The following is a 26,854-nucleotide window of genomic DNA, read 5'->3' as shown; positions in this document are numbered from 1 at the left end:
ATAAACAATGATAATAATAAATAATATAATATATATAATATATTATATGTATATAATATATGAATAATATAAATATATTCTACATATATTCTACATTTAAGTGCAGTCAAGGAACATATGCATTAGGGAGTCTGTTCTGAAGCCCACAGTAGAGACGTAACTTCATCACGTCGCCTGGTTATTGACTCCAACTCAATATATTACACCATCGACGAGCAAAATGAAGAAATACGGTTGCAAGTTCCAAAACGAATGGAAACAAGAATTTCAGTTTATCCAGGAGAGTTCGAAGGGGGAAGGGGTACTATGTTGCCTGTAAATTTTGTAGAACACACTTCTCCATTGAACACGGCGGCCGAACGGATATACTCAGTCATGAACGGTCAGCGAAGCACAAAGCGTCCGCAGCGCAGCTTCGTTCACAACCCAGTATTATGGGCCACCTTCCAAAATGGAGACCCGATGGTGTAACTTATGCTGAGACAAAGATGGCTATGCTGATAGCTGGAAGCAACATCCCGTTCTCATTTGCGGATGTCTACAACAAATCTGTGAGGGATATGTTCCCGGATTCGGAGATCGCGCGCCAGTACGCAAATTGGTGGAACAAAGGTTACTCAAATAGTGAAAGGTAAGTGTTGTTGTTGTTGTTTTTTTAGTAAACAGAAAGCACAGTACAGTTAGTAAAACAACTGTGTTTTTATTACTGTGTATTTGATAGTGCCGTCGGAAATTCAACTCCATCCATCCATCCATTTTCTACCGCTTATTCCCTTTTGGGGTCGCGGGGGGCGCTGGCGCCTATCTCAGCTACAATCGGGCGGAAGGCGGGGTAGACCCTGGACAAGTCGCCACCTCATCACAGGGCCAACACAGATAGACAGACAACATTCAAACTCACATTCACACACTAGGGCCAATTTAGTGTTGCCAATCAACCTATCCCCAGGTGCATGTCTTTGGAAGTGGAGGGAGCGGAGTACCCGGAGGGAACCCACGCATTCACGGGAGGACATGCAAACTCCACACAGAAAGATCCCGAGCCTGGATTTGAACCCAGGACTGCAGGAACTTCGTATTGTGAGGCAGACGCACTAACCCCTCTCCCACCGTGAAGCCCGGAAATTCAACTATTTCTCTTATTTATGTATATAATGAAATAAATATATATAACTAGAATTCACTGAAAGTCAACTATTTCATACATATATATTATATATGAAATACTCAAGTTGGTGAATTATACTCCTCCCCTCTTGACCACGCCCCCTGCCCCAACCACGCCCTCCGCCCCTCCGGACCACGCCGCCCCCACCTCCCGAAATCGGAGGTCTCAAGAAGGTCCTGAGTAGTCCTGGCCTCAATTCCGGGCTCAGGATCTTTCTGTGTGGAGTTTGCATGTTCTCCCCGTGAATGTGTGGGTTCCCGCCGGGTATTTCGGCTTCCTTCCACTTCCAAAGACATGCACCTGGGGATAGGTTGATTGGCAACACTAAATTGGCCCTAGTGTTTGAATGTGAGTGTGAATGTTGTCCTTCTATCTGTGTTGGCCCTGCAGTGAGGTGGAGACTTGTCCAAGGTGTACGCCTCCTTCTGCCCGAGTGCAGCTGGGATAGGAATTTGTATCCTCTTTAATTTTCTTGTCATTGGTTGATAAGATATTTTGAAAAGTTTTTCATGTTTTTTTTGTTTTTTTTGGGTCTACGTTTTGTTATGTTTCACATTTAGTCAATGCAATGTTCAACAGATGTTGGGGTTTCCGCGGCCTCGATGGCATTATGTTACATGTAGCTTTCGTTGCCAATGTTCATCCTTGTTTACATGTGTTCTGTGTGCTGATCGGCTGGGAGGCTTCAAAAAGGTGGACGTAAGAGAAGAATGTAGAGAACATAATAGTGATAGAAATGACAGAGTAAAACGGTTGTGTTTGGGTTTTAATCGGTTATTTTGGGGTCGACTGAGACCTACAGTAGTCGAATTATAAGGACTTCCATTGAAGTCTGATAAAGCTTTGATAACGGCTTGAGTCACGTCATTACAATATTTAATTAACTGAGTATTTGGTGTACTTCTGGATGGAGTAATATACATAACTGTGTTATGTTTATTACTACTCCTCCTCCATCCCCATGTGGTTCCCCGGCGCCACAGTCCGGGACAAGCATCGACTGCAGCGCATTGTACGTGCTGCTGACGAGGTTATTGGCTGCAAGCTCCCATCCCTCCAGGACCTGTTCTCCTCCAGGACCAGGAGGCGTGTGGGTCGGATCACAGCTGACGCTTCTCACCCTGGAGACAAACTATTCTCCCCTCTCCAATCAGGCAGGACACTATGGTCCATCCAGACCCACACCTCCCATCTGAACAGTTTTTTCTCCTCGGGCCATCAGACACATGAACAATAACAAGATCTGATAACTCAGTTACAGCTCATTTTATTACCTATTCTGTGTATTATGCTGCACGATTGCACCAAGAAAAATTCCTAGTTTGTGAACCCGTTCTCAAACAATGGCAATAAAAAAAAACTATTCTGAACTATTCTATATTCAGTTTGAAAATCACTGCTCTATACATTTTGACAAAAGGACAGAAAAGTTTACGCATTTCCAAAATTGCCAGTGCTAAAAGGTTTTAATTTGCGGTTCTGTGGTGGTTTTCATATTTTTTAAGTCTAATTAGATGAACTCACCTGTGACATCATGCAGTATTTAGTGCTTTATTTTACAATAAAACTTTGGTTGAGACCCTGAATTCCAAAACTCACGAATTGTTCGACTTTTCCATTCCCGATGTTGTTCCTTTGACTATCTTGTCATTAATGACCAGAGTGTTGATTAAATCCAAAGGGTACAGTATGTGTTGACTCCCTCCTGTTAAGTTGTCACTTTTTTTCTGTCTGGTGCACGCAGCTGTCCGTGACTGGAAGTCTGTCTCCGCGACGCTCCCTGTACCGGACGCTATCGGACGAGAGTGTGTGTAGCAACCGCAAGGGCTCATCCTACGCCAGCTCTCACAGCTCCATGCTGGACCAAGCAATGCCTAACGACATCCTGTTCAGCACTACGCCACCTTACCACAGCACGCTGCCCCCTCGCATCATCCACAACCAGGCACCATCAAACCTGAGAAGTAAGAACAAGTTTGATACACAAGAAACAAATTGGAAAAACAATATTTACAAAAGGGCTGAATGCAAACTGTTGAGATATTGAAGTTGCTCTTGAGCTAATACAGACTTAGTACCAGATGAAAGTCAGCAGATATATACTTGTTTGGAGAGCTACTTGTGTTGAAACAATGTCATGGGCTCCAACGGCAAAAACACTCAGCAAAGCCAGCTAATTAGAAGAAGAAGTGCGTGATGCTTACAAGAGGCTCGCCGTGCCGTCTGCGTTGAGCGCACACCTGTGACTGGCTAGCTGTGCTTGCGGCCTCGTCTGATTATGTATTCGTAAAGAGGTGTGATGTGTCCTGCTTGCACCACCGCAAATCTTTAAGCTCTCTGACATAGACATGCCTATGTTTCCCTCCCACCGTGACAGTGTATGTCAGCCACGATGCTTCATTCACTCGTCAGTCACTGTCTGCTTCTCATCTCTGTCGCCTGTGTCTCATTTCCATTTTATACCTCAAGCGTCTGTCAGACAGAAAACAGCTTTTTTTTAGGGAGGGGAGGAAGGCTTGGCTCCTTAGCCTCGTCTAGCTGTCACCCTGATGGATTCCTGATTGTTTTGAAGGGCGGTTGAGAACACAGGCTCCAGATATTCCATTCTAAAACAGCCCAATTTGGTAAAGACTGAATCATTCAAGCTGCTGGCTAAATTGAACAGAAGCGTCACCCTCAGCTCTGTGCTTCTCATCTCACGCTTCTCGAAATGGCTCTTTGCAAAATGGGAGCTTGTTGATTGCGTTGGATGTTTTCGAGGGCCAAGGAAAGGGTGAAGACGGATGCGGAGAAGGGGGATATTGATTGAAACATGAAGACATTCCCTTTGACCAGTAGTTTATTGCCTCTCAGTCAGCAGGTGTTATGAAAGAAAGTTTAAATGTCTATTTGAAGTTTGTTCCCAAATTGAGGCATTTAGAGTCAATATTGTTAAATGCCAAATTTTAAATGAGCTTTTGAAAGATGGTATCATTCCTTTCGACCTGAGATTTCTACTCCTACTCCTTCCTGAATGCCCAACTCCTTGCCTTATCCTTCAAATCTTCCCTGATGAAAATTGATGAACTCCCAAGAAGAGCCCTAAACTCAGCACCAGGCCCAGACACTGATCCGAGTGCCCGCCTGTCTCTGCAGATGAGTTTTGGTTCTCTGATGGCTCCTTGGCAGACAGGTCCAAGTTCAGCGACCCGGCCTCATGCCCCTCCCAGACGCTGCCACAGGCTTGGACTGGTCTCACCTGGTTGACGCAGCAAGAGCCTTTGAAGGTAATTTGCCTTCCTCAAGCTGCTAAGGTCCCCCCCACCCCCCCCCGATCCAAGCTCCTCTTCCTGCTTATATTTGTCCGTCTGCAGTCTGCAAGAACTTTGTCACTTGCATGTGTAGGTTTCAGATTGCCATGTTTGTCTTCCTTTCTCTGCCTCACAGAGGTATAACCTTTGGGAATCATTTGCTTTTTACACCTCGAGTCGTGTAACTTGGAAATGGAACATATTTGACACCACTCCCAGCGGGATTCAGCACTTCAGGTGGATTGCAGCCTTTTTTTTTTAAATATTTTATCCGATTATTTTCCTTTTTCTCTAATCCTTTATGCTATGTTTTCGGCTCTGGCTTGTCCATTCATCAGTCATGCAAACATCTCATAAATAATGGGTGCATTGCTTTCAACTTTAGTGCCAATAGCTGTTTTAAGTCATTAATACTATATTTATCTTGACTCGGCTTAATTTATTCACATCCACGCCAACCTTCCCTCTAATGGTTGTGCCTGCACAATTTTGCACTGCTCACGCATCCTCTGTGCACAGCAAATCCATGCCACGCACAAAATCAAATCCAGTCTGAACTCTAAACAAAATAAACACATAACACATTATTCTGTAGGATTTTTCAATGCAACTGTGAGTGACGGATGACAACAATCGGCCACAACAGATAAAACAATGTTCTCCAGCACTGTATAATTCTCCCGTCCAAAAGCAAAACCCAGTAACTCAATGTTGGTCAAAACTGAGCTGACAATAATTTTGGAGTTCCGAGGTGATATGCTTTACATTAGTGTATGCGATATTGTAATTTGTTCCGTAAGTAAGCTGTTACGCGCATGGCAGGACTTAGCAACTACCACATAACCGCGTAGATACAACAGAAAAACCTAGTATCTCAAGGGACCAATCAGAGTTTCTTTGTCAGTCGCCTTATTGTCTTTAATGAGACATTTGCACAAAGGGGGCCGACGGTCAACCTGATTATGTGATATTATGGCACGAGGGGATATTTGGAAGATTGGCCCAGGACATTGCAAGCACCTTCATTAAATGTATTGTTCTTGATTCTTCCCCTTGCATACTCTTTTGGGCAGATAACTGTGGAGGTCAAAATAAAAACTGGACGCTGTACACGGATCTTGCCCAATGTGCAAACGCAGAATGGGGCCCACCTGAGATTGTAATAAGATATCTGGGGAAAGGGCACACGTTCATGAGAGCAGATTCAATCCATGGCTCAATCGGCAAGAAAATGAAAGCTCAAGAAAACATCTATACGTTTGATGACTTTGTATATCTTTGTAAGACAGCATCAAGATAGATTGGTTTTCCTTTGTTTTCTCAAAATCAGCTAGAAGTGAGTTACTAGGTTTTGCCTTTGGACGGGAGAATTGTTGTCTGTCGAGATGCTTTAAGGAGGACGGCAAGTCCATCGATCACTTTAATGGTCAGCCATAACCACACCAAATGCATTAGTTAAACAATGTGTATCTAGCAAAACTTCTGTCGTACAAACAAGGCCAAAACCAACTCTCTGTCATCTTTCAATTTAACAGCAGCCGCTCGCTCTATCTCAATTGCACCAACACACACACCCATGGCACTTTATGGCCCAACTCAAACACCACACATATACTGTAAATGCCACGTTGTTACATAACACCCCAATCAGATGTGTCATTTATGAAGGATGTTCATTTGTGGTTATTAATCATGAAAGGCTAATATTAGATTACGGAAATGTTAATTAAAATATAAATTTTACGGATAGAAAGTTACAGGAACTTTATCCCATGCTTACATCTCATTGGGCAACATGTTAATGTTTTAAGGGGGACTGAGTGTGATCTCCGAATGGGGTACAATGGCTTTCCAAAGATGGATCCTCACCCAGACATACAACACTACTAAATAGCTCATTAAAAAAAAAGATGGATTTGTTTTTTTCACTGTAAGTGAGCCAAATCACATAGATTAGAAAATAATATCATGGAAATGCCTGCTGTCATTTGATTTTAATGATACAACATTTAATTTGTTATGATGTCAGGTGTGGGACAGGTGTGCTGCTGGTTTAGTCACAGTGTGCACGTCTGATATTGCTCACATGTGCTCCACTGAATGTTTAGGGAGTTTTTGTGTTGGCTCACACACATGAAAACTAGAGGGAGCCTTGGTCCAACATTAAATGGCTTCTCCTCAAAGTTTCAAATAACAATGTTTTGACCAAACACCATTGATAGGTGTGTTCTTTTTTTTTTCTGATCTATTCTGCGGTTGATGAAAGTAAACAAAAAACAAGTAATACAAACTATATTGTTCCACCCCACACCTCTTGGTTTCAAACAACTAAACAAAGGAGGTAGAATGTGGAATCAACGTTTGTTTAAATAAAAAAAGGAGGTGGGAAAGCTTTGGTGTAATGTTACAAAAGTAAACATAGAAACATACATGACCTTAACAGAAATATTGTATTTCTATTTTTGCATTTTTTTTTAAATCAATTATATTAATATTTATATTGCGCTCTATGCTGTTTTCTTATGTTTTAATGACTTTTAAGTCACCATGACACATCTCATCATCACTTCATGGTCAGCATCATGCCTTTTTCCCATTTACTACAAGTTAAAAGCACTTTAACGAGCCGGGTTGCAGAGCATTTGTCACGAAGAAGAAAAAAAAAATGCTAGGACGCCTGAACTCCTTCTGACCCCTGTGTCCAATGACCAGGCAATGTACCATGTGACCACTCATTTGTCATAATTAATGAACACACTCTACCGATTCCTCTGATACATTTTCTGCTGTATTGCCTGCAGCAAAGCATAGAGAAGAATGGAAAGAATTTAAATAGCGACTACAAAGCAGAGTGTGAAAGGCAGCCCTGACTGGCCGAGAACGATGCCGAAGAGCAGGGCTATTCAACTGGCAACCCGGGGGCCGGTCAGGTGTCATTCTTGGGCCGGATTTGGTTCAGTCCAGTTTAGTTCAAAACTTGTGACGCAAACATTTTTGCAGAAAATTCCTAAAAACACGAAAATGCTCCTGTTGTATAGAGGAAGTTGGACCAGTGCAAAAACATTGGGAAATCCTTTCATTGACATTTTAACCTTGCTTGCAAACATAGAACATGGGGGTCCCAACTCGTGATTTACATTCCTCAAGGCATCTCTTTAAGTCCCCTCCTTTTGGTATGGTATCGTATGCTCCTAATTTTCATTGCACAAGTACAATGAAATTCTCAACACATACCCGTTCAAAAATAGACAAACAAACAGTGTACAGGATTACAGAACAGGAACAGTGATAGGTCGTTAGATGCTGGGGGGATGAGTAAAAAAAGTTGATCTCAGACTGTGCTTCTGTTAGGGGGGGCCAGTCGGGAGCGAGATAAAAAAACTCCATAGCAAATCACATTTACATATTACGACATACAACTCGAGACTTGCAACAAGGGTTGAGAGGGCAGGCATCTGGCCCAAAGCTGCCAGCCACTAGGGGTGCTGCTCCGTGTTCCATTATACTATGTGGGGTGAAGCGTCGAAGGTTTGGGATGGGGGGTGGTGTATTTATGTGTGTGTGGAGTGTATTTTTCGTGGATGCACGTAAGCGATGGCACAGCCCATTTTCATTGCTCAAGTATAACAACATTTTCAACACAAACTCGTTCAAAAATAGACAAACATTTTACAGGATTACAGATCAGGAACAGTGATAGGTCGTTAGACGCTGCGAGGGATGATTAAGAAACAGTTAATCTCAAATTGTGCTTCTATTGAGGGGGCCCAATCGGGAGTGAGATAAAAAAAACTCCATAGCAAAGAACATTTACATATTATGACATACAACTTGAGACTTGCAACAAGGGGTGAGAGGGCAGGCATCCGGCCCAAAGCTGCCAGCCACTAGGGGTGCTGCTCCGTGTTCCATCATACCATGTGGGGTGAAGCGTCGAAGGTGTGGGATGGGGAGTGGGGTATGTATGTGTGTGTGGAGTTTATTTTTCGTGGATGCATATGTGTGCGTAAGCGATAGCAGAGCCAGTCAGTCCAATAAAAGACAACCAAAGGCGTGTGTCCATCAGAGGTGGGTAGTAACGCGCTACATTTACTCCGTTACATCTACTTGAGTAACTTTTGGGATAAATTGTACTTCTAAGAGTAGTTTTATGCAACATACTTTTACTTTTACTTGAGTATATTTATAAAGAAGAAACGCTACTTTTACTCCGCTCCATTTATCTACAATCAGCTCGTTACTCACTACTTTTTTTTTTTATCGATCTGTTAATGCACGCTTTGTTTGTTTTGATTTTGTCAGACACGCATTCAAAGTAGGAACTACGCATGCCTGCGTTTCACCAATCAAATGCAGTCACTGGTGACGTTGGACCAATAAAACAGAGCCAGGTGGTCACGTGACCGTCACACGTAGAACCCGACATGTTGAAAAACTTATTGGGGTGTTACCATTTAGTGGTCAATTGTGCGGAATATGTACTGTACTGTGCAATCTATTAATAAAAGTTTCAATCAATCAATCAAAAGTGTAAAGGAAAAAAGACAACCGTATTTCCCGTCAAAAGCCTAAAGACTGATCGCACAGTTCCTGTCTTCACAATAAAAGCGGCGCTCCATCGCGCCTGCGCTAACAAAATAAGAGTCTCTGAAAGCCAGCGCAAACAAGCTAAGAAGCTACGGAGTTTGCCGCCAATGTATTTTTTGTAAAGTGTATTAAAACGAATATGGAAGCTGGACAAATAAGACGCCCAAAACCAACGACTTTCATGTGGTATTAGACAGAAAAGAGGAACTTTTTTTTTCCTCTATTTGAAAATGTGGACATTATCAGCACTATACTGTCTGATTCCAATCAATGCAAGTCATCAGAATCAGGTAATACACCAACTTATATTCTTGTCTTCATGAAAGATAGGAATCTATGTGTCAAACATGCATGTATATTCATTAAAACACCTTTAACATGTCAACAAAAACGGCAAAATAACTATAAATTATATACTGTATATATATATATATATATATATATATATATATATATATATGATATGTGTGTGTATGTATATATGAGGTAGATCACCTCGACTTGGTCATTTATTAAGTAATTGATTTACGTTGAAAAACATATTGGGGTGTTACCATTTAGTGGTCAATTGTACGGAATATGTACTGTACTGTGCAATCCATTAATACAAGTTTCAATCAATCAATCGATGAATGCCTACTGAGCCTATGGTGCTGTTAAGTTATTGTGACTCAATTTTCCTTAATATTTTTATTTTAATGTATTATTATTTAATATATATTATTGTTTTAGTTGCTTAAGAGATATTCCTGGCTATGAATTTGCTCATTACTATTTTTATGTTTTTGTGCATTATTTGTTGCTGTAATCATTAAACAAACAGTTTACTCATCATTTACTCAGTACTTGAGTAGTTTTTTCACAACATACTTTTTACTTTTACTCAAGTAAATATTTGGGTGACTATTCCTTACTTTTACTTGAGTAATAAATCTCTAAAGTAACAGTACTCTTACTTGAGTACAATTTCTGGCTACTCTACCCACCTCTGGTGTCCATGCATGAAAGACAGGGAAAGACAAATCGTAAAGTGGGAAGTGCAACCCCTCGGTCCTTAGCTTTCTGGAAATGTGGCCCCCAAAACAATTTGTTTGAATATTCCTGATGTAGAGGCTTGTTTAATGTGGCTCCAAACTGTTGATGTACCTTGTATGTTTAACCAGATTTGCTTGGAGCAAGACATTCATGACTAAACACTAAATTGCCCCTAGTTGTTGTCTGTCTATTTGTGTTAGCCCTGTGATGAGGTAGCCACTTGTCCAGGTACCCTGCCTTCAAGTCTCCAGCCCCCGTAAAAGGTACTAGCAGGACAAAACGGATGGATGAATTGGTCATTTACAACCTAAAACACACACACACACACGAATGGTGGACTCCAAAGTAAATGCAGGATTGAAAAGTTCCAGTAAGCTTGCACAAATACATTTATAGTAAGTAATACGCTTGTCTGGTCGGCATCCTCCAAAACACACTAACTACTTTCCAATGCCTTTTATCTTGCCAACACACGGGCATGTATGAAAAAAATACTCATTCATATGTAAATGACAGCTCGGTGTCCTTTTCCTGGCTCGTCTGAGCAACCACCTCCAGACTCAATTAGCTTTTGTCTCTGACTGGATTAGTTGTAATGTGGGGGCTACATTAAAGGAAGGTTTTTTTCTTAATCTCTTCTATGAATATGCAGATGCTCATATCGCTGCTCTCACACCAGCGGCGCGCGACGCACAGAGGGGTGCTTACTGGAGAAAAGAGCATTAAGCCTCGAAAGTGAGCCGTCCCAAGCATAACATGCTAAATTTGGGTTTTCTAGTGGGATTGGAGGAAGCTTAAAGGCTCGATACGGCGAAACAAGCATGTCTGATGCCTCTTGGCGCTGTGAGAATCATCCCATTAAGAACCAAACAGCTGCTACGGGAAACTGTGGGAGGGGGGTGGACTTGATGCTCTGTTTACCACCTTGTTCCTTATTGTTCCATACTGTCAACATCCTGATCGCTCAGCGGGAGGACGCCAGCATCCCAGTTGCTTTAAACAGAAACAATGACGACGTTTACATTGCAGGCCAAAGTGGACCAAATCTGATTTTTTTTTTTTTAAATGTGTTTTGCAGTCGGCCTGTTTAATTTAGTTTACAAGTACGTTTGTAAAATGTGATCTTTATCAGACTCCAGTATTAAGGGGCACAGACCCCTAAGTGGTGTAGACGTTACTTGCACACAGGGATTTTGGGCCCCATGAAAAGAATCTTTACAGGGCCCCCAACACATAATTTCATATAATTTCATCATCATTAGGGGCCTTTCTGGGCCCCCCTCCATCATGGGCCCCTAGAATCCGTCTCCTTTACCCCCCCTTTTCGCCGCCTTTGCTTGCACGCGCAGTTTGATAAAGTGAAAACAAAGGAAGTTGACTGGATTCCATAAATGAGTCACTAATACACGAGAAAACATGGATGCACGCCACAGATTAGAATCAGAATCAGAAATACTTTATTAATCACCGAGGGGTAGTTAAGATTTTCAGCACAATCCCATTCAAGAGCAGACAAACATTGCAGGGAGACGGAACAGGATCGCTGACAGGTCTGCCAACTTCCGGCGCCCCTTACAAAAAAGGTGAGAGTCTAAGCCTGGGTCAAGGGGGGAAAAAAACTAATAGCCACAGCACACATAAGCATTATGTGTGCTCGGCTATACGCAAGAGGGAAACATTAAACATCAAAGCCATTAAAAGAGCACAGCAGATGCAACCAGCCATTTTCTATATACAGCTGCAAAAGTAAAACAACAACAAAATAAAACATGGTTGAGCATGGCCAGAGACAGGAGCAGACCCAACAAAGCAACCAAGAGCGCCGACTCCACCTTCGGCCGCCCGCTAACTCTCGGCCAATGTCCAGTCTGCATGGATACTGAGTGTGTATTCAGTGTCTTGGCTGAATACACACTCATTCAGCCAAGACACTGTGAAGTCAGCCTTGTCTCTTCATCCGCATCTCCTCCAGTCTTTCCAAACAAACTCTGGTGTGGCAGAGACCCAGCAACTGGTCTCCATGGCTAAAAGGCTCCCGGGAGGCAGATCCAGAAGTTCACAAAAAAGGACCGCAGAAGTCACAAAAGTGCCACCCTTTGTCGCACAGTCCCAAAGGGTCCTGAACCAAAAGGCAAAAAAATAAACCCATATGAAAACAAGAGGGAAACATCAGGAACACAAAAGGATGATACAAGAGCACAGAGCTCCTGCTACCAGCAGCCATTACAGCTGCGCCAACTTGGGGGAAAAATCAGCGTTTTTGTGGGTTTGTGCCGTGGCTGTTGTGTAGAGGAAGTAGGTAGATGATGGGAAAGGAGGAAGAATTGAACTGCAAAAAGGAAACTGATCGTGCTGCGCACACGAATGACGTACTGTAGCTCGAGCAAAGATGACGTAAAAGTCACAAACGGGTCCCATTGCAGTTTAGACCACAGTCACATTTGAAAACATCAAATTCCACACGGATTCAGACTACCTTCGAATGGGACTCTAATCTAATGCGAAATGATCAGATTTGAAGTAACTTTGGAGCGTTTAGACTGGCAAAAAAAAAATCTGATTTGGTGTTGAGTGTAAACAAAGCCTTTTAATCACAGCCGGCTTGAACAAATCACATAATGAAACGTTTCTGATTGCACCTGTTGTGTCCACAGACCAGCGCGTGGCATCTTTCTGCACTATGACGGACATGCAGCGGGCGGAGGCTCTGGAGATTTCCAGAGAGCTGACCAGGCGAGTGGTGGAGGCTGAGGGAGCGGCCCTGGGCTCAGAGTACGTACATAAGAGCAAAACTACTTTGTGTAAAGCAAGTTGTTTTTGTTTTTTTTAATTTCCCATGTGATTTATTGACCAAAATCACAAAGAATGTTAATCAATCTAATGAAAGGAAATCGAGCAACAGCAAAGCTCAGGACTCTTGAAGACTATTGAACGCATCATAATTAAATTATCCCCTCAACTCCCCCCAAAATGGTTTAACTCGCTGGAATAAAAAAGACAATACAACATACATCCATAAACGTGGATGTATGTGAAAAAGTGCAATATATTTATCTGTACAGTAATCTAATTATAATTTATTTAATTATATATGCACGTTATTGCTTTTTTTATCCTGCAGTACCATGAGCTTATGTAACGAAATGTCATTCTTATCAGTGCTGTGAAGTTCAGTTTGAATGACAATAAAAAGGAAGTCTAAGTCTAGTCTCAGGAGAGCTGTTTATAAGGCATTTATGAAGATATACAAATACAATGCTTATTAAATACAAAATGGGGCGGCGTGGCTCGCTTTGTAGAGTGGTCGTGCCTGCAACTGGAGGATTCCAGGTTCGATTCCCGCACGCTGCCGTTGTGTCCTTAAGCAAGACCCTTTACGCACCTGCTCCCAGTGCCACCCACTATGGGTTAAATGTTGCTTCAAGATGTAGATAATGGGTTTCACTTTGTAAAGCGCTTTGAGTTGCTAGAAAAAAAGTGCTATATATATATATATATATATATACCGTATTTCCTTGAATTGCCGCCGGGCATATAGTATGCGCCTGCCTTGAATTACTGCCGGGTCAATCTCGCTTCGCAAAATAATTAGCGCATGCTTAGTATTACCGCCGCGAGTGACACTTCCCCTGTCATCATTTTCAAAATGGATGAGGCTGATTTCAATACCGGTAATTTGAAATCGCTTAAAGGGAAGAATGTTAAGAGCTATTCAGTAGGATTTAAGGTCCAAGCTATTGAATACTGGGATGCTAAAAAGAACAGTAAGCAGCTATGTTTTATTAATATACCGTAGCTGCGTCTGTCAAATATGAGTCATTAGATGACTCCTGCCTCCTGGTGGTAGAGGGCGCTAGTGATCCTTCTTGCAACTACTCGGCTGCAGAAGAAGTGATAATGAGTGACGTGATTTGTACTGGGACGGATATGACGCGGCGGGTGCATGACGGACCTTTTAGGATGTAACACTCCTTTGCTGGCTATGTAAACAACCGGGCTGAAATAAAGCATGTTCCAGTCCTAAATACCCAGTGTATTATTTATACAATAACACTTCATGGTGGTAGCGGTGGGATAAAGAGATCACCCACGGAGCAGAATGGGAGGGGGAGTTGTCCGAGGGTAATTCTGTCGTCACCCGCACTTGAGGAGCTAACTGATAGCAGCGGTCTGATAGCAGTTTTCTAAACTGGACTTTCAATCGAAGCAGGAGATAATAAAGGAATATCTCCATCGAGACAGAGAGACTTTTAAAACTGAAGAAAGATAAGGAAGACATCTATAAACAAGTTATCGATGCTTTTGATCAGAAGGAGCTAGCATGGACTTCATTTATAAGTAAAGGTAAGACCATAATAACGTTTTTTTTAATTAAATGTGCTTTTTATGATGATATCCTTACATCACACTCAAATTTTTACTGCATGCCTTTGGTAAGTGCTGGAGTGAGAAGAGGTTTTAAAATATTTATCGCATGCTTACCTTTACCGCATGCCTTTGGTAAGAGCAGGAGTGAGAAGAGGTTTTAAATTAATTAGCGCCCCGGCGACAATTCAAGGAAATACGGTATATATACTTCACTTTACTTGACTATAACACTAGAAATAATGTTAAACAGCAACCGAAAACAATTATAATAATGATATCAATAATAGTGATTAAAAACAAGAAACAAAATGAAATACAATAGCAGACCAATATGTTTTATCAATATCATTATTTTTATTACGTGTCATGTGTCATTTCATTGCCATCATCCATTCATAAAAACAATAACAGTAACAGTGACTTAGCATGCATTGCATCTCATAAACTTTACAACCACATTGTAGCCATTATTCACCACAAGGAAAAGTCATGTCTAATTTCCAGTTCAATTGACAGTTACAAAAATAACTTCTTCTAATTGAGCCCATATTTCACGATATGACTTCTTGTTCTCATTTAAATGCAGTTTTATTCTAGAGATATTCTCTCCGTTTGTGTACCAGTCACTATTTGTTGGACTATTAACATATCTCCATTTTTTCAGTATTATTGTTTGTTGTCATGATGCATATCGACACAAATGCATTTTTACTAAGCAAGTAATAAACGACAGCATCGCTCTTTGCAGTTCCCCGTCGACGCTCACTGGCAAAGTCAACCAGCTGGAGGTCATCCTCAGGCGGCTGCAGCATGACCTGCGCAAGGTAACGCCGAATATTTTCATTTGCTCCACATCCTCTGTCGTCAGCTTAAAATAGCCCGTGAGTCACATGTGCCAACTTGTCCTGCTTCCTTTTCTTCTCTTTATCAGACTTTGGTGTTTTCCCACCTCTTAATCATGCGCTGAAAAAAGGAGAGGAAGTGCACTTTTATCAAACTAAAAAAGGGCCTCTTAGCTAATGTTTGCTATGTTATTGTCCTCCATTATTAGTGTAGTGATTACAACCGGATATGTTTGTAATTGTGCTACTTTCATCATCGCCCTCCTTTTTTGGATTTTATTGAGTTTTGCCTTCCTGTGTACCTCCATTCTGAAGGGTTATCTTTTACAATTAAAACCCTATTATTTGGGTTCAAATCTAGTTCAGCAGTCCCCGTGCCTGATTCTCTCCGGCTTCCTCCCACATCCCACAAACAGATTTGGTTAATTGGAGAGTCTAAATTATTCATAGTTGTGTCATGTGATTAACGTTGTGTACCCCTTATCACTCCCAAAGTAAGTTGGGTTAGGCTCCAGCTCAGCCTTGAACAGGATAAGCGATAGAAAATAATTATGAAACGTATCTGAATATGACTGCCGATATTTCAGGCCTTGCTTCTAAACTGTGTTTCAGCTTTCAACTACTTTGTCTCAGTGCTTTGTATTGATTTTTTATTTATTTACTTATGTTAATTATGTTATCTTATTTATTTTACTCTAGATACTTTCGTACGTACTCTTACCTTTGTTTTTTTTTTGGTTTTCTGTTTTGAGGGACAGCAGGGCTAGGGGATGAGGAGGGTTTGAATTTGTTGTTAACGTGAATCTGAAATCAATAAAAAGAACTATGGAAAAAAAAGAAAAGAAAATAATTATGAATTTTTCAAACAATAAGTTAAAATAAACTCAAAAACGTTGCCCTGATCAATAAATTGCCATGTTCGATTTTCCGTGTGTTTGTTTTCTTCGTCTCACGCTTCCAAACGGGGTACAAGAGAATTCACTCCGTACGTCCGCTCTCAGCACCCGAGGGTGTTTATTTACTAGCAGAATTAAGTGAACAGAGTGAATGCTCTTGTCAGTCATCAACATTCCTTGTCTCTGTGGGCAGAGCCTGGACCCCTACTTCATGCATTTGATGCACGGTTAGAGAGCCTCGCTAGTGACAAGCACTTAGACCAGGGATCGGGAACCTTTTTGGCTGAGAGAGCCATGAAAGCCAAATATTTCAAAATGTATTTCCTTGAGAGCCGTATAATATTTTTAACACTGAATACCGATTGTAGCTGAGATAGGCGCCAGCGTCCCCCGCGACCCCAAAGGGAATAAGCGGTAGGAAATAGATGGATGGACAACTGTCAGGTTCAAACACTGATGACATCTATTAAACAGACAAGAAGCAAGGAATCAAACAGAAACTGGATTCAATTTAGCTCAATGAGGAGAAACCCGTAGACCTGTACCCTTGTACAGTGTCGTCCCACGCTCTCACAAGAAAATTCTACGCCTCCTCTTTTATTCGGACTTTCTCTGATTACAACAACTAAATGCGTGCATCTCTTATTCTTCTTAATAACATTGTTATTCGGAAGGTAACCAATAATAAATAAAATACTTTTGAGCATTAATGCGACTTCTTGAACAGGTGCGATAGAAACGGATGGATGGATTAAAATGCATGAGAATGTTTTATATTTTGAACGTTATTTTTAACACTGTGATTACCAGCGGAATTATTAATTACTTATCGTGTTAAGCAGCATCAGCTAAGATTTATCTGAGAGCCAGATGCAGTCATCAAAAGAGCCACATCTGGCTCAAGAGCCATAGGTTCCCTACCCCTGACTAAGGCCCTGTCTACATTAAGCTAGATAACTCCTTAAATGAATAATTATTTAGCGTAAGCCCCGTGTCAGCCACACTAACCCATCGTATAAAGTAACCCCTCCTTGGATAATTTTTTACATGGGTAAGTGCGCCGTGTATTTTTTGAATCTCCGGCTCTTAGCTTTGTATGGACTCATCGATCATTTACAAACTGAGTTTGGAGAGGAAGTGACGCCAGAAAGACTGCGCCCCACACAGGAAGTGACGTTAGAAAGAACACGCCACAGCCAGCTTTATAACAGACGCTTGTAGATATCCCACATGAATACCTTAAAGGGGAACATTATCGCCAGACCTATGTAAGCGTCAATATATACCTTGATGGGGCAGAAAAAAGACCATATATTTTTTTAATCGATTTCCGAACTCTAAATGGGTGAATTTTGGCGAATTAAACGCCTTTCTGTTTATCGCGCTGGAAGCGATGACGTCAGAATGTGACATCGCCGAGGTAACACACCCGCCCTTTTCATTTTCAACACATTACAAACACCGGGTCCCAGCTCTGTTATTTTCCGTTTTTCTGACTATTTTTTGGAACCTTGGAGACATCATGCCTCGACGGTGTGTTGTCGGAGGGTGTAACAACACTAACAGGGAGGGATTCAAGTTGCACCACTGGCCCGAATATGCCAAAGTGTCTGCCGCCAGACCCCCATTGAATGTGCTGGAGTTTCTCCGCATTTTACCGGCGATGCTAAGGCAGACATGGCACAGAGATGTATGGATAACTTGCAGATGCATTTGCAACGATAGTCAACGAAATCACAAAGGTGAGTTTTGTTGATGTTGACTGCCAGCTAATCGATGCTAACATGCTACGCTAATCGATGCTAACATGCTATTTACCGGCGGTGCTAAAGAAGACATGGTACAAAGATGTATGGATAACCTGTAGATGCATTTACAACTATATTACGTTTCCTCCCACCCACATTTAATGCGAAAAAAACACTTACCAATCGACGGATTTAAGTTGCTCCAGTGTCAAAAGATGGGAAAGTCCTGATCGTTTGGTCCGCACATTTTACCGGTGATGCTAACGCAGCTATTCGGCCATGCTATGGCTATGAATAGCTATTCGCTCAATAGCTTCAGTTTCTTCTTCAATATTTTCATACTCCAACCATCTGTTTAAATACATGCGTAATCTGTTGAATCGCTTAAGTCGCTGAAATCCAAGTTTGAATCCGAGTTAATGTCACTATATCTTGCTGTGGTATTCCCATTGTTTGTTTGCATTGGCAGCACTGTGTGACGTCACAGGGAAATGGCCAGTGTCTTCGCAGAGAGCGAAAATAAGGCACTTTAAAGCTTTATTTAGGGATATTCCCCTTTAAGACAGGGGTAGGGAACCTATGGCTCTAGAGCCAGATGTGACTCTTTTGATGACTGCATCTGGCTCTCAGATAAATTTTAGCTGACATTGCTTAACATGATAAGTCAGTGTTTTTCAACCTTTTCTGAGCCAAGGCACATTTTTTTAATTGAAAACATTCTGAGGCACACTACCAGCAAAAAACATAAAAAAGTGAAACTCAGTAGCCGATATTGACAATAAAAAGTCGTTCTCGCAATAGCTCTTGTCTCAATGTAGGTGTAGAGTCACGACCTGTCTCATCACGCCATAACTTATTTTGAGTTTTTTGGTGTTTTCCTGTGCATTTTGCGCTCCTTTTTTGGTGGCTTTTCCTCTTGTTGGTATTTTCCTGCAGCAGTTTCATGTCTTCCTTGAATGCTATTACCCGCACCTGCTTTGTTTTCGCAATCAAGACTATTTAAGTTGTGCAGACGCTATCCTTCTTTGTGGGGACGTTGTTGATTGTCGTGCCATGTACGGACGTACTTTGTGAACGGCGTCTGCTCCACTCTGCAAGTCTTTGCTGTCGTCCAGCATTCTGTTTTTGTTTACTTTGCAGCCAGTTCAGTTTTAGTTTTGTTTTGCTTCAATACCTTTTCTTAGTGGCACTTAGCGGCACTTGCCTTTGGTTTATTTTTTGTTTAAGTGTTGGATACCGTTTTACCTAAATGCTGCCTGCTGCATGGTTTGTTGCTGTTCACGACAAACCATGTTTCCGACATCTACAAAGTAATTAGCTACCTGCTGCCACTTACTGATATGGAAGAGTATTACACGGCTACTCTGCCGAGCTCTAACCAGCACAGACACTCAACAACAGCACATTTGCGTATTCTAATTACTGGTTTGCAAAAAATATTTTTAACCCAATTAGGTGAAATTACATAATCTCCCACGACACACCAGACTGTATCTCATGGCACACTAGTGTGCTGCGGCACAGTGGTTGAAAAACACAGCGATAAGTTATCAATAATTCCGCTAGTAATCAGTGTTAAAAATAACGTTCAAAATATAAAACGTTGTCATTCATTTTAATCCAGCCATCCGTTTTCTGCCATACCTTTTTTATGAAGTCGCATTGATGGTAAGAACTATTTCATTCATTATTGGTAAGCGTCAGAAAAACAATGTTATTAAAAAGAAAAAAGATACTTATCATACTCTTAAAATGATTGGTCTTACTTAAAAATGCAAACATTTAGTTGTATTCAGTGTTAAAAAATATGATATGGCTCTCACGGAAATACATAATAAAATATTTGGCTTTCATGGCTCTCTCAGCCAAAAATGTTCCCGACCCCTGCCTTAAGAGAAGAAAACAGGCGATTGCAGCTATTTGGGTAACAACACATCTCAGACGGCAACATAGCAAAGTTGAGCGACGGTTTTGGATAAGGCCTGGAAGAACGGCAGCCAGTGTGTTGTGTCAGAGGAACGGCATGAGAACTTTCGAATGTCCAGGTCAGCTGTGATTCTACTTAGCGAAAAACTTTGTCCATTTGTCGAAGGGGAGACAACAAGAATGCGGGCTCCTGTGGACGAGAGAAGATTACGGAAAACAGCGAATGCTTTTTGAGTTTGACTTTGACTTTGAGTTTGAGTTTATATCGAACATGCAAACATACAACATGGTACATCACAATTTCCTCTTTCTCTTTTTAACATGTTGGAAAAGGAGTAGAAAGAAGCAGAGTTTATTTAATCTTACCTCTTTTCTTTTACATAACAGTTGCTGAAACGTTTGTTCACTTCCAGTTCTCTATTTATTCACAATATACTCCTTAAGTAATCACAATAAAAATTAATAATTGGTGAAGTAAATTACATTTCATATGATGAGATGACTATGATTAATTAGACACAGAAAGATTGAATGGATAAAATAAATTCAGAATGTTTATCATGGTTTTTCTTCTTTGTACTTTGTAAACACTTTAGGTTTGAAGAGTTTCTTGAAGTGGATCATATTAGTACATTGTTTGATTACTTTGCTTAATCCATTCTATAATTTAATTCCACATACTGATATGCTGAAGGTCTTAAGTGTTGTACGTGTGTGCAAATGTTTTAAATTACATTTTTCTCCAAGATTAGATTTCTCCTCTTTTTGAAAAGTGTATTATATTCTTTGGTAGCAGATTATAGTTTGCTTTGTGTATAATTTTAGCTGTTTGCAAATTCACTATGTTATGGAATTTCAGTATCTTTGAATCAATAAATAAAGGATTTGTATGTTCTCTATATCCAACATTATGTATTATTCTAACTGATCTTTTTTGTAACATCGTTAGTGAATGAAGTGTACTTTTGTAATTATTTCCCCATATTTCTACACAGTAACTCAGATATGGTAACACTAGTGAGCAGTAGACAATATGAATATTTGGACTGGCAAAGCAGACTATTGTCATAACGAGGTCTTTAGTGTGGTTTGTTTTCCCGTGGTGCAAATTGACTGGACCGGACATGGCGTGAAGGTAATGACATCTTTTATTATCAACTCAAAAAAAGGAACAACCAAAAGGCGCTCTCAGCAGAGGTTCAAAACTGGGCTCTCAAAACAAAAACTGGCACGACGGCGTGGCGCAGTGGAGGAGTGGCTGTGCGCAACCCGAGGGTCCCTGGTTCAATCCCCACCTAGTACCAACCTCGTCACGTCCGTTGTGTCCTGAGCAAGACACTTCACCCTTGTTCCTGATGGGTGCTAATTAGCGTCTTGTATTGCAGCTCCCTCCATCAGTGTGTGAATGTGTGTGTGTGAATTGGTAAATGTGGAAGTAGTGCCAAAGCGCTTTTAGTACCTTGAAGGTAGAAAAGCGCTATACAAGTACAACCCATTTACAACGGCAGAACTATGAACAACAAAAACACTTACTGTGACATGAAAAGCATGAATCTATTGCAAGAAGTGAGTATCAAGGATGTGTAGAGGGTGATGTCGCCAGGCTGACTGCCTGGCAACTACAGGCTTAAATAGTGGTGCAGTGATTAACAGGTGCGTGAGTCGTGAACACATAACAGGTGAAACTAATGAGTTGTCATGGTGACAAAACAAACAAAAGTGCACAATGAGTCCAAAACCAAAGAGAACGTGACCACAGAACATGACGACTATCAGTTATTGACCGCGACATATGTTGAGCGATTACTCGACGTTTCGTTTTGTACTCCATAACTATTGTGAAGCCATGAAGTGGTTGCGGCCGTTAAGTACAACCGCCAATTTCAGCCTGCAAGTACAGTGTCTTGACCAGATATCTAGATCCCTAGATTAATTGTTGTAAAATGTAATTAATCACATTGTTTACTTTGGTACATCCATTAAAGATATGATTCATGTATGATGGCTAAGGTGTGATTCACTACAATCTTCTAACAGCTGCTGATGTACATTAGTTTTTGCATTAAATTACAGTTGTGATCAAAATTATTCAACCCCCACACAATTTTGGGGTTTTAGCAAGTTGGACATTTATTCCGTATTTTGTTTATAGTCATATCAAATAAAGATGTGTCAAATAGACTAATGCAACTTAAATTGTAACACTGTATTTTACAAAATACCAAAAAAGGCCATTTTTCTTAATATCTCATTGACAAAATTATTCAACCCCCTAGTTACATGCATCTTTAGTACTTAGTAGAACACCCTTTGGCAGTAATTACATCCTTCAAACGTGATACATAACCGGACACAAGCTTCTTGCAACGATCTACAGGTATTTTAGCCCATTCCTCTTGGGCAAAGGCCTCCAGTTCATTCATATTCTTGGGCTTGCGTGCTGCAACTGCCTTCTTCAAGTCCCACCACAGGTTTTCTATAGGATTTAGTTCTGGCGACTGTGAAGGCCACTCCAGAGTCTTCCAGCCCTTCATAGTGTAGTGTTTCCACTGTGCCTTTAGCTTTAAACTTGCGAATTATGCTCCCAACTGTGTCTCTTGGAATGTGTAATGTCTTTGCTATTTTCTTATATCCATATCCTTTCTTATAAAGAGAAATGACCTCCTCTCTTGACTTCTTTGACCACTCCCTGGACTTCACCATATTGCAAATACACTATTGACCATCTACAAGAAGCTGAGCGTCACAGTCTTTTTCAATCAGTTTAATTGTTGCTCGTTATGGTTCTAATCACATCTACAGGTGTTTTCAACACCTGATAGAAAAGACCTTATTCAAATTCTGTTCTTAAGAGTTATGATCTTCAAGGGGTTGAATAAGTTTGTCAATGAGATATTAAGAGAAATGACACTGTTTGGTATGTTGCAAAATATAATTTTGTAATTCAAGTTGCATTTGTCTATTTAATGCATCTTTATTTGATATGACTATAAACAAAATACGGAATAAATGTCCAACTTGCTAAAACACCATCATTGTGTGGGGGGTTGAATAATTTTGATCACAATTGTAATTTATGTTATTACGTGTTGTCTACCTTGTACTTTTTTTTATGTCATTGCCTGAAATAAATGCATACATGAAAAAAAATGAAAAGGAAATCACGTTTCATTGCTTCCAGACTGACAAAGGTCGGAGCCTGAAAGCTGCTGTTTTCTGTGTTCAGGAGAAGGAGGACAAGGCGATGCTGCAAGAGGAGGTGCAGCACCTGAGGCAGGACAACATGCGTCTGCAGGAGGAGAGCCAGACGGCGGCGGCCCAGCTCAGGAAGTTCACTGAGTGGTTCTTTCACAGCATCGACAAGAAGCCCTGAGCCTCCACAAGAAGACTATGGAAAGCATTTTTGCGCGTGGAGACCGAGCAGAGCAGTAAACTCAAAAGTTTCTCCATCACGCCAACCGAGACGCCTTCTGGGATATTCCCTCATCTCCAGCACAGGGGAGGAATTCTTCCAGAGGGTCATCTTGCAGTATTGGAATGTAAAGCTCATTTGCTGTAGTCAACATGGAACCTCCCTCACATACGTCCAACTACTGTACCTGCGACTGTACTGTATCACACTCTTTCACGCTCACAGCAGGAATGTGGTGCTCCACGCTCTCTGAACCAAGAGGGGGTCCAACGGGAGGATTAATGAATGTAGCTCAACTTGAGAAGTAATTTTTCTTTTGACTTTTATGCCACTTTTGCTTTCTTTCAAGTGTTGCGATGAAGCGTCACATAAAGCAGCAGTTGTGACGTTCAAAGGTGCTTTCCCCCCCCCCCCCCGCACACGATTGTCGGTAGTCTCCATTCACTGTCACGCTGTCCTAGCAATAATAACGAGTTGTAGTTTCTAAACTGTGTTGGGAAAGGTTAAAAAAAAAATACAAAGAGAGAGAAAGCAGGAGATTGTGCCTAAAACTCTTGGCTGTAAATTGGATGCTGTCTCTCTCGGCTTTTTTTTTTTTTAAACACACGCCTTGTCTGTGGCTCACTGATAGAAAAGTGTGCCTGTGTGTTTGAGTAGTTTCTCACAGCAAAATGTGTTCTTATGCAGTGGGTTTTCCAGACCATTCGAGCAAAAGCGCCAGTGAACGAACCACAATTACAATGCCAAATGTGTTTATTTGTGTACATATCGGCCACAGAAGTGTCTTGTATTTAACACTGTTATTTAAGCTTATTTAACCTAAAGTTGTTTATTTTATTAAGGGTATTTGTTTTCTTTTTTTTTCCTGCACTAAGGAGGGATAAAGCTCTGTGGATGTTGTAAAGTGTGTAGCTTGGCAGGGCCTAAAAAAAACAACCTATATATTTAAATATATAAATGAGGATTTTTGGAGATTCCAACATTTGGATGCTGCTAGATGACAGTTTGTTGGTTTGTATGCTTTTAAACATGTCGCCGTCTCGTCCCGCTGGGGGAGACACTGGTTGTTGTTTTTGTGTTTTGTTCTATGTTTTTTTTTAAATAAATGTAGTTGGAAAATATTTGTTTTGTATTCATTTAATGAGGACATTTAACATAGGAACAAGCCAATGCATTTGATTGATTGTTTTTGAACATTTAACATTAGTGATGGGCAAATGAGTGTGTGGCACACTATTGACTGAACTGATACTGTGTCGGTGTTTCATAATGGTCGTCTGCAATCAGATGCATTAAAAAAGTCACAAAATTTGACCGGCGAACAACAAACATAATTGTATATATGTTTGAATTTTAAATGAATGGCTGGGTAGAAAAGAATATAAAAAACACATCTATGGTCAAGAAGCCGAATAGGGTACAGGAAAAGAAGAACATGTACATTAGTTAGTGCTATAACATCAACTTCAGCCCTTTTTTCTAAATTACATTTACTTCCTTTTTTTACACATTTTTATCAATGATAGTGGCGAAAAGTGGCAGAAGGCTAATTGATAGCTGCTTTATTGGTCAAGTGTTTAGAAGCATTTAAGTCCCATCTTAAAACTTATTTGTATACTCTAGCCTTTAAATAGACCCCCCCTCCCCCCTTTTAGTCCAGTTGATCTGCCGTTCCTTTTCTCTCTCAATATTATGCAAAATCCACTCGACGTCCATTATATCAATTAGTGTTTGAGTAATGAGTAGATAACTAACTCTATGTTACGCCTGTTCGGCATCGTGGTGCCGGGTTCGATTCCCTCGAGGATGCGTCGAAATTGAACACAGCAAAGGTAAGGTTTAACTATTTATTTGAATAACAAAAGGTGCTAGAGAACAAAAATACTGAAGCTAAGAAAAGGCAAACAAAAGACGCTACCATGAAAGCTAGGATAAACAAATAGTAAACTAAACTGGCACATAGGCACACAAAGGGGAAAACAAACCATTTAGCATGAGAGCTAAGAATGAATAAAATTGCGCAGCGTGAGAGCTCGCGAGAAAAATACAGAAATTGCATGTAAGCAAAAGCGCAAAGCAGACGTACCGTTAAGGATGAACAAATTATGAACCCAGAAAGAAATGAACAAAGAGGCTGACTTAAATAGGAGGGTGATTAGACAAAACAGGTGTGTGTGGACCGGTAGTAGCAGGTGGACTGATGAGTTACCATGGTGACAGGCTAAACAGGAAATAAACAGTCACTTGACGGAGAGGTATACAAGAATGGAAAAAAATAATAATATGTTTAGATCCGAGCAGCGGATCGCAACACTCTACTTGGAACGCCACTTTTCTATCGCCAGACACTCTGGTGTGACATCATCTACTGAACTGGAGCCCATTTCCCCACACAGAGAGTGTGGATAAAGGCATCTAAAACTAGTATTTTGATCACTTAATTGCATGTTTTTGTTGCTTTGGTCCATGAAAGATAGATAGATAGATAGATAGATAGATAGATAGATAGATAGATAGATAGATAGATAGATAGATAGATAGATAGATAGATAGATAGATGATGGAAAGATAGATAGATAAATAGATAGATAGATAGATAGATAGATAGATAGATAGATAGATAGATAGATAGATAGATAGATAGATAGATAGATAGATAGATAGATAGATAGATAGATAGATAGATAGATAGATAGATGAATGGATGGATGGATGGATGGATGGATGGATGGATGGATGGATGGATGGATGGATAGATAGATAGATAAATAGATACATAGATAGATAGATAGATAGATAGATAGATAGATAGTGAAGTGAATTATATTTAAATAGCGCTTTTCTCTAGTGACTCAAAGCGCTTTTACATGGTGAAACTCAATATCTAAGTTACATTTAAACCAGTGTGGGTGGCGCCGGGAGCAGGTGTGTAAAGTGTCTTGTCCAAGGACACAACGGCAGTGACTACGACGGCGGAAGCGGGAATCGGACCTAGAACCCTCAAGTTGCTGGCACGGCCACTCTACCAACCGAGCTATACGGATGGATGATGGATGGATGGATGGATGGATGGATGGATGGATGGATGGATGGACGGACGGATGGATGGATGAATGGATGGATGGATGATACTTTATTGATTCCTTCAGGAGAGTTCCTTCAGGAGAATTAAAGTAATTCATATTGTTTTCTTAATATTATGAGCAAAAAAGAAATATAAAATAAACTTTTCTGATCTTCCATCTCTTCCTCCTCATGCTTTTTCAGCACTTCCTCAAGCTTCTTGAGGAAAACATCAGTAGAAGAGGATGCAAAATAGAAAACTTGCAGCTTGCTTTTGTTTTTTGTTTTGTTTTTGAGTTTAACCTCTTCTTTCTCCATTTTTTAGCTGGCCTTTCTTCCCTCAAGGGGGCTCCTGATTTTCTGGATCATATTTGGTTTGAGTCTTTTCCATTTCTTCCATGCGAAATTCCGACCAAACCCTTATTCTTCAAAGTCAGAATGATTTAAAATACACTTGTCGGGCTGCATGAAAATAACATGACTCGGGATGAAGATGCTACCAAAACCCATAAAACCCAA

At 40.7% G+C, this 26,854-nt stretch overlaps 1 protein-coding gene across 1 annotated transcript in view; it reads left to right on the top strand.

The window, feature by feature from the left end:
• Nucleotides 1–24,393, top strand: part of LOC133559178 (signal-induced proliferation-associated 1-like protein 2) — a 211,782-nt gene extending 187,389 nt beyond the window's left edge. Inside the window, 6 exon segments of the mRNA XM_061910660.1 lie at nucleotides 2,913–3,132; nucleotides 4,304–4,354; nucleotides 4,357–4,434; nucleotides 12,735–12,852; nucleotides 15,197–15,272; nucleotides 23,087–24,393. Of these exon segments, the coding sequence (XP_061766644.1) occupies nucleotides 2,913–3,132; nucleotides 4,304–4,354; nucleotides 4,357–4,434; nucleotides 12,735–12,852; nucleotides 15,197–15,272; nucleotides 23,087–23,233 (690 nt within the window). The 3' untranslated portion in view covers nucleotides 23,234–24,393.
• Nucleotides 24,394–26,854: the final 2,461 nt, after the last annotated feature.

Source organism: Nerophis ophidion, linkage group LG09 (genome assembly GCF_033978795.1).
Source record: "Nerophis ophidion isolate RoL-2023_Sa linkage group LG09, RoL_Noph_v1.0, whole genome shotgun sequence".
Classification (NCBI taxonomy): Eukaryota; Metazoa; Chordata; class Actinopteri; order Syngnathiformes; family Syngnathidae; genus Nerophis; species Nerophis ophidion.
This window is presented reverse-complemented; position numbering and strand designations above follow the sequence as displayed.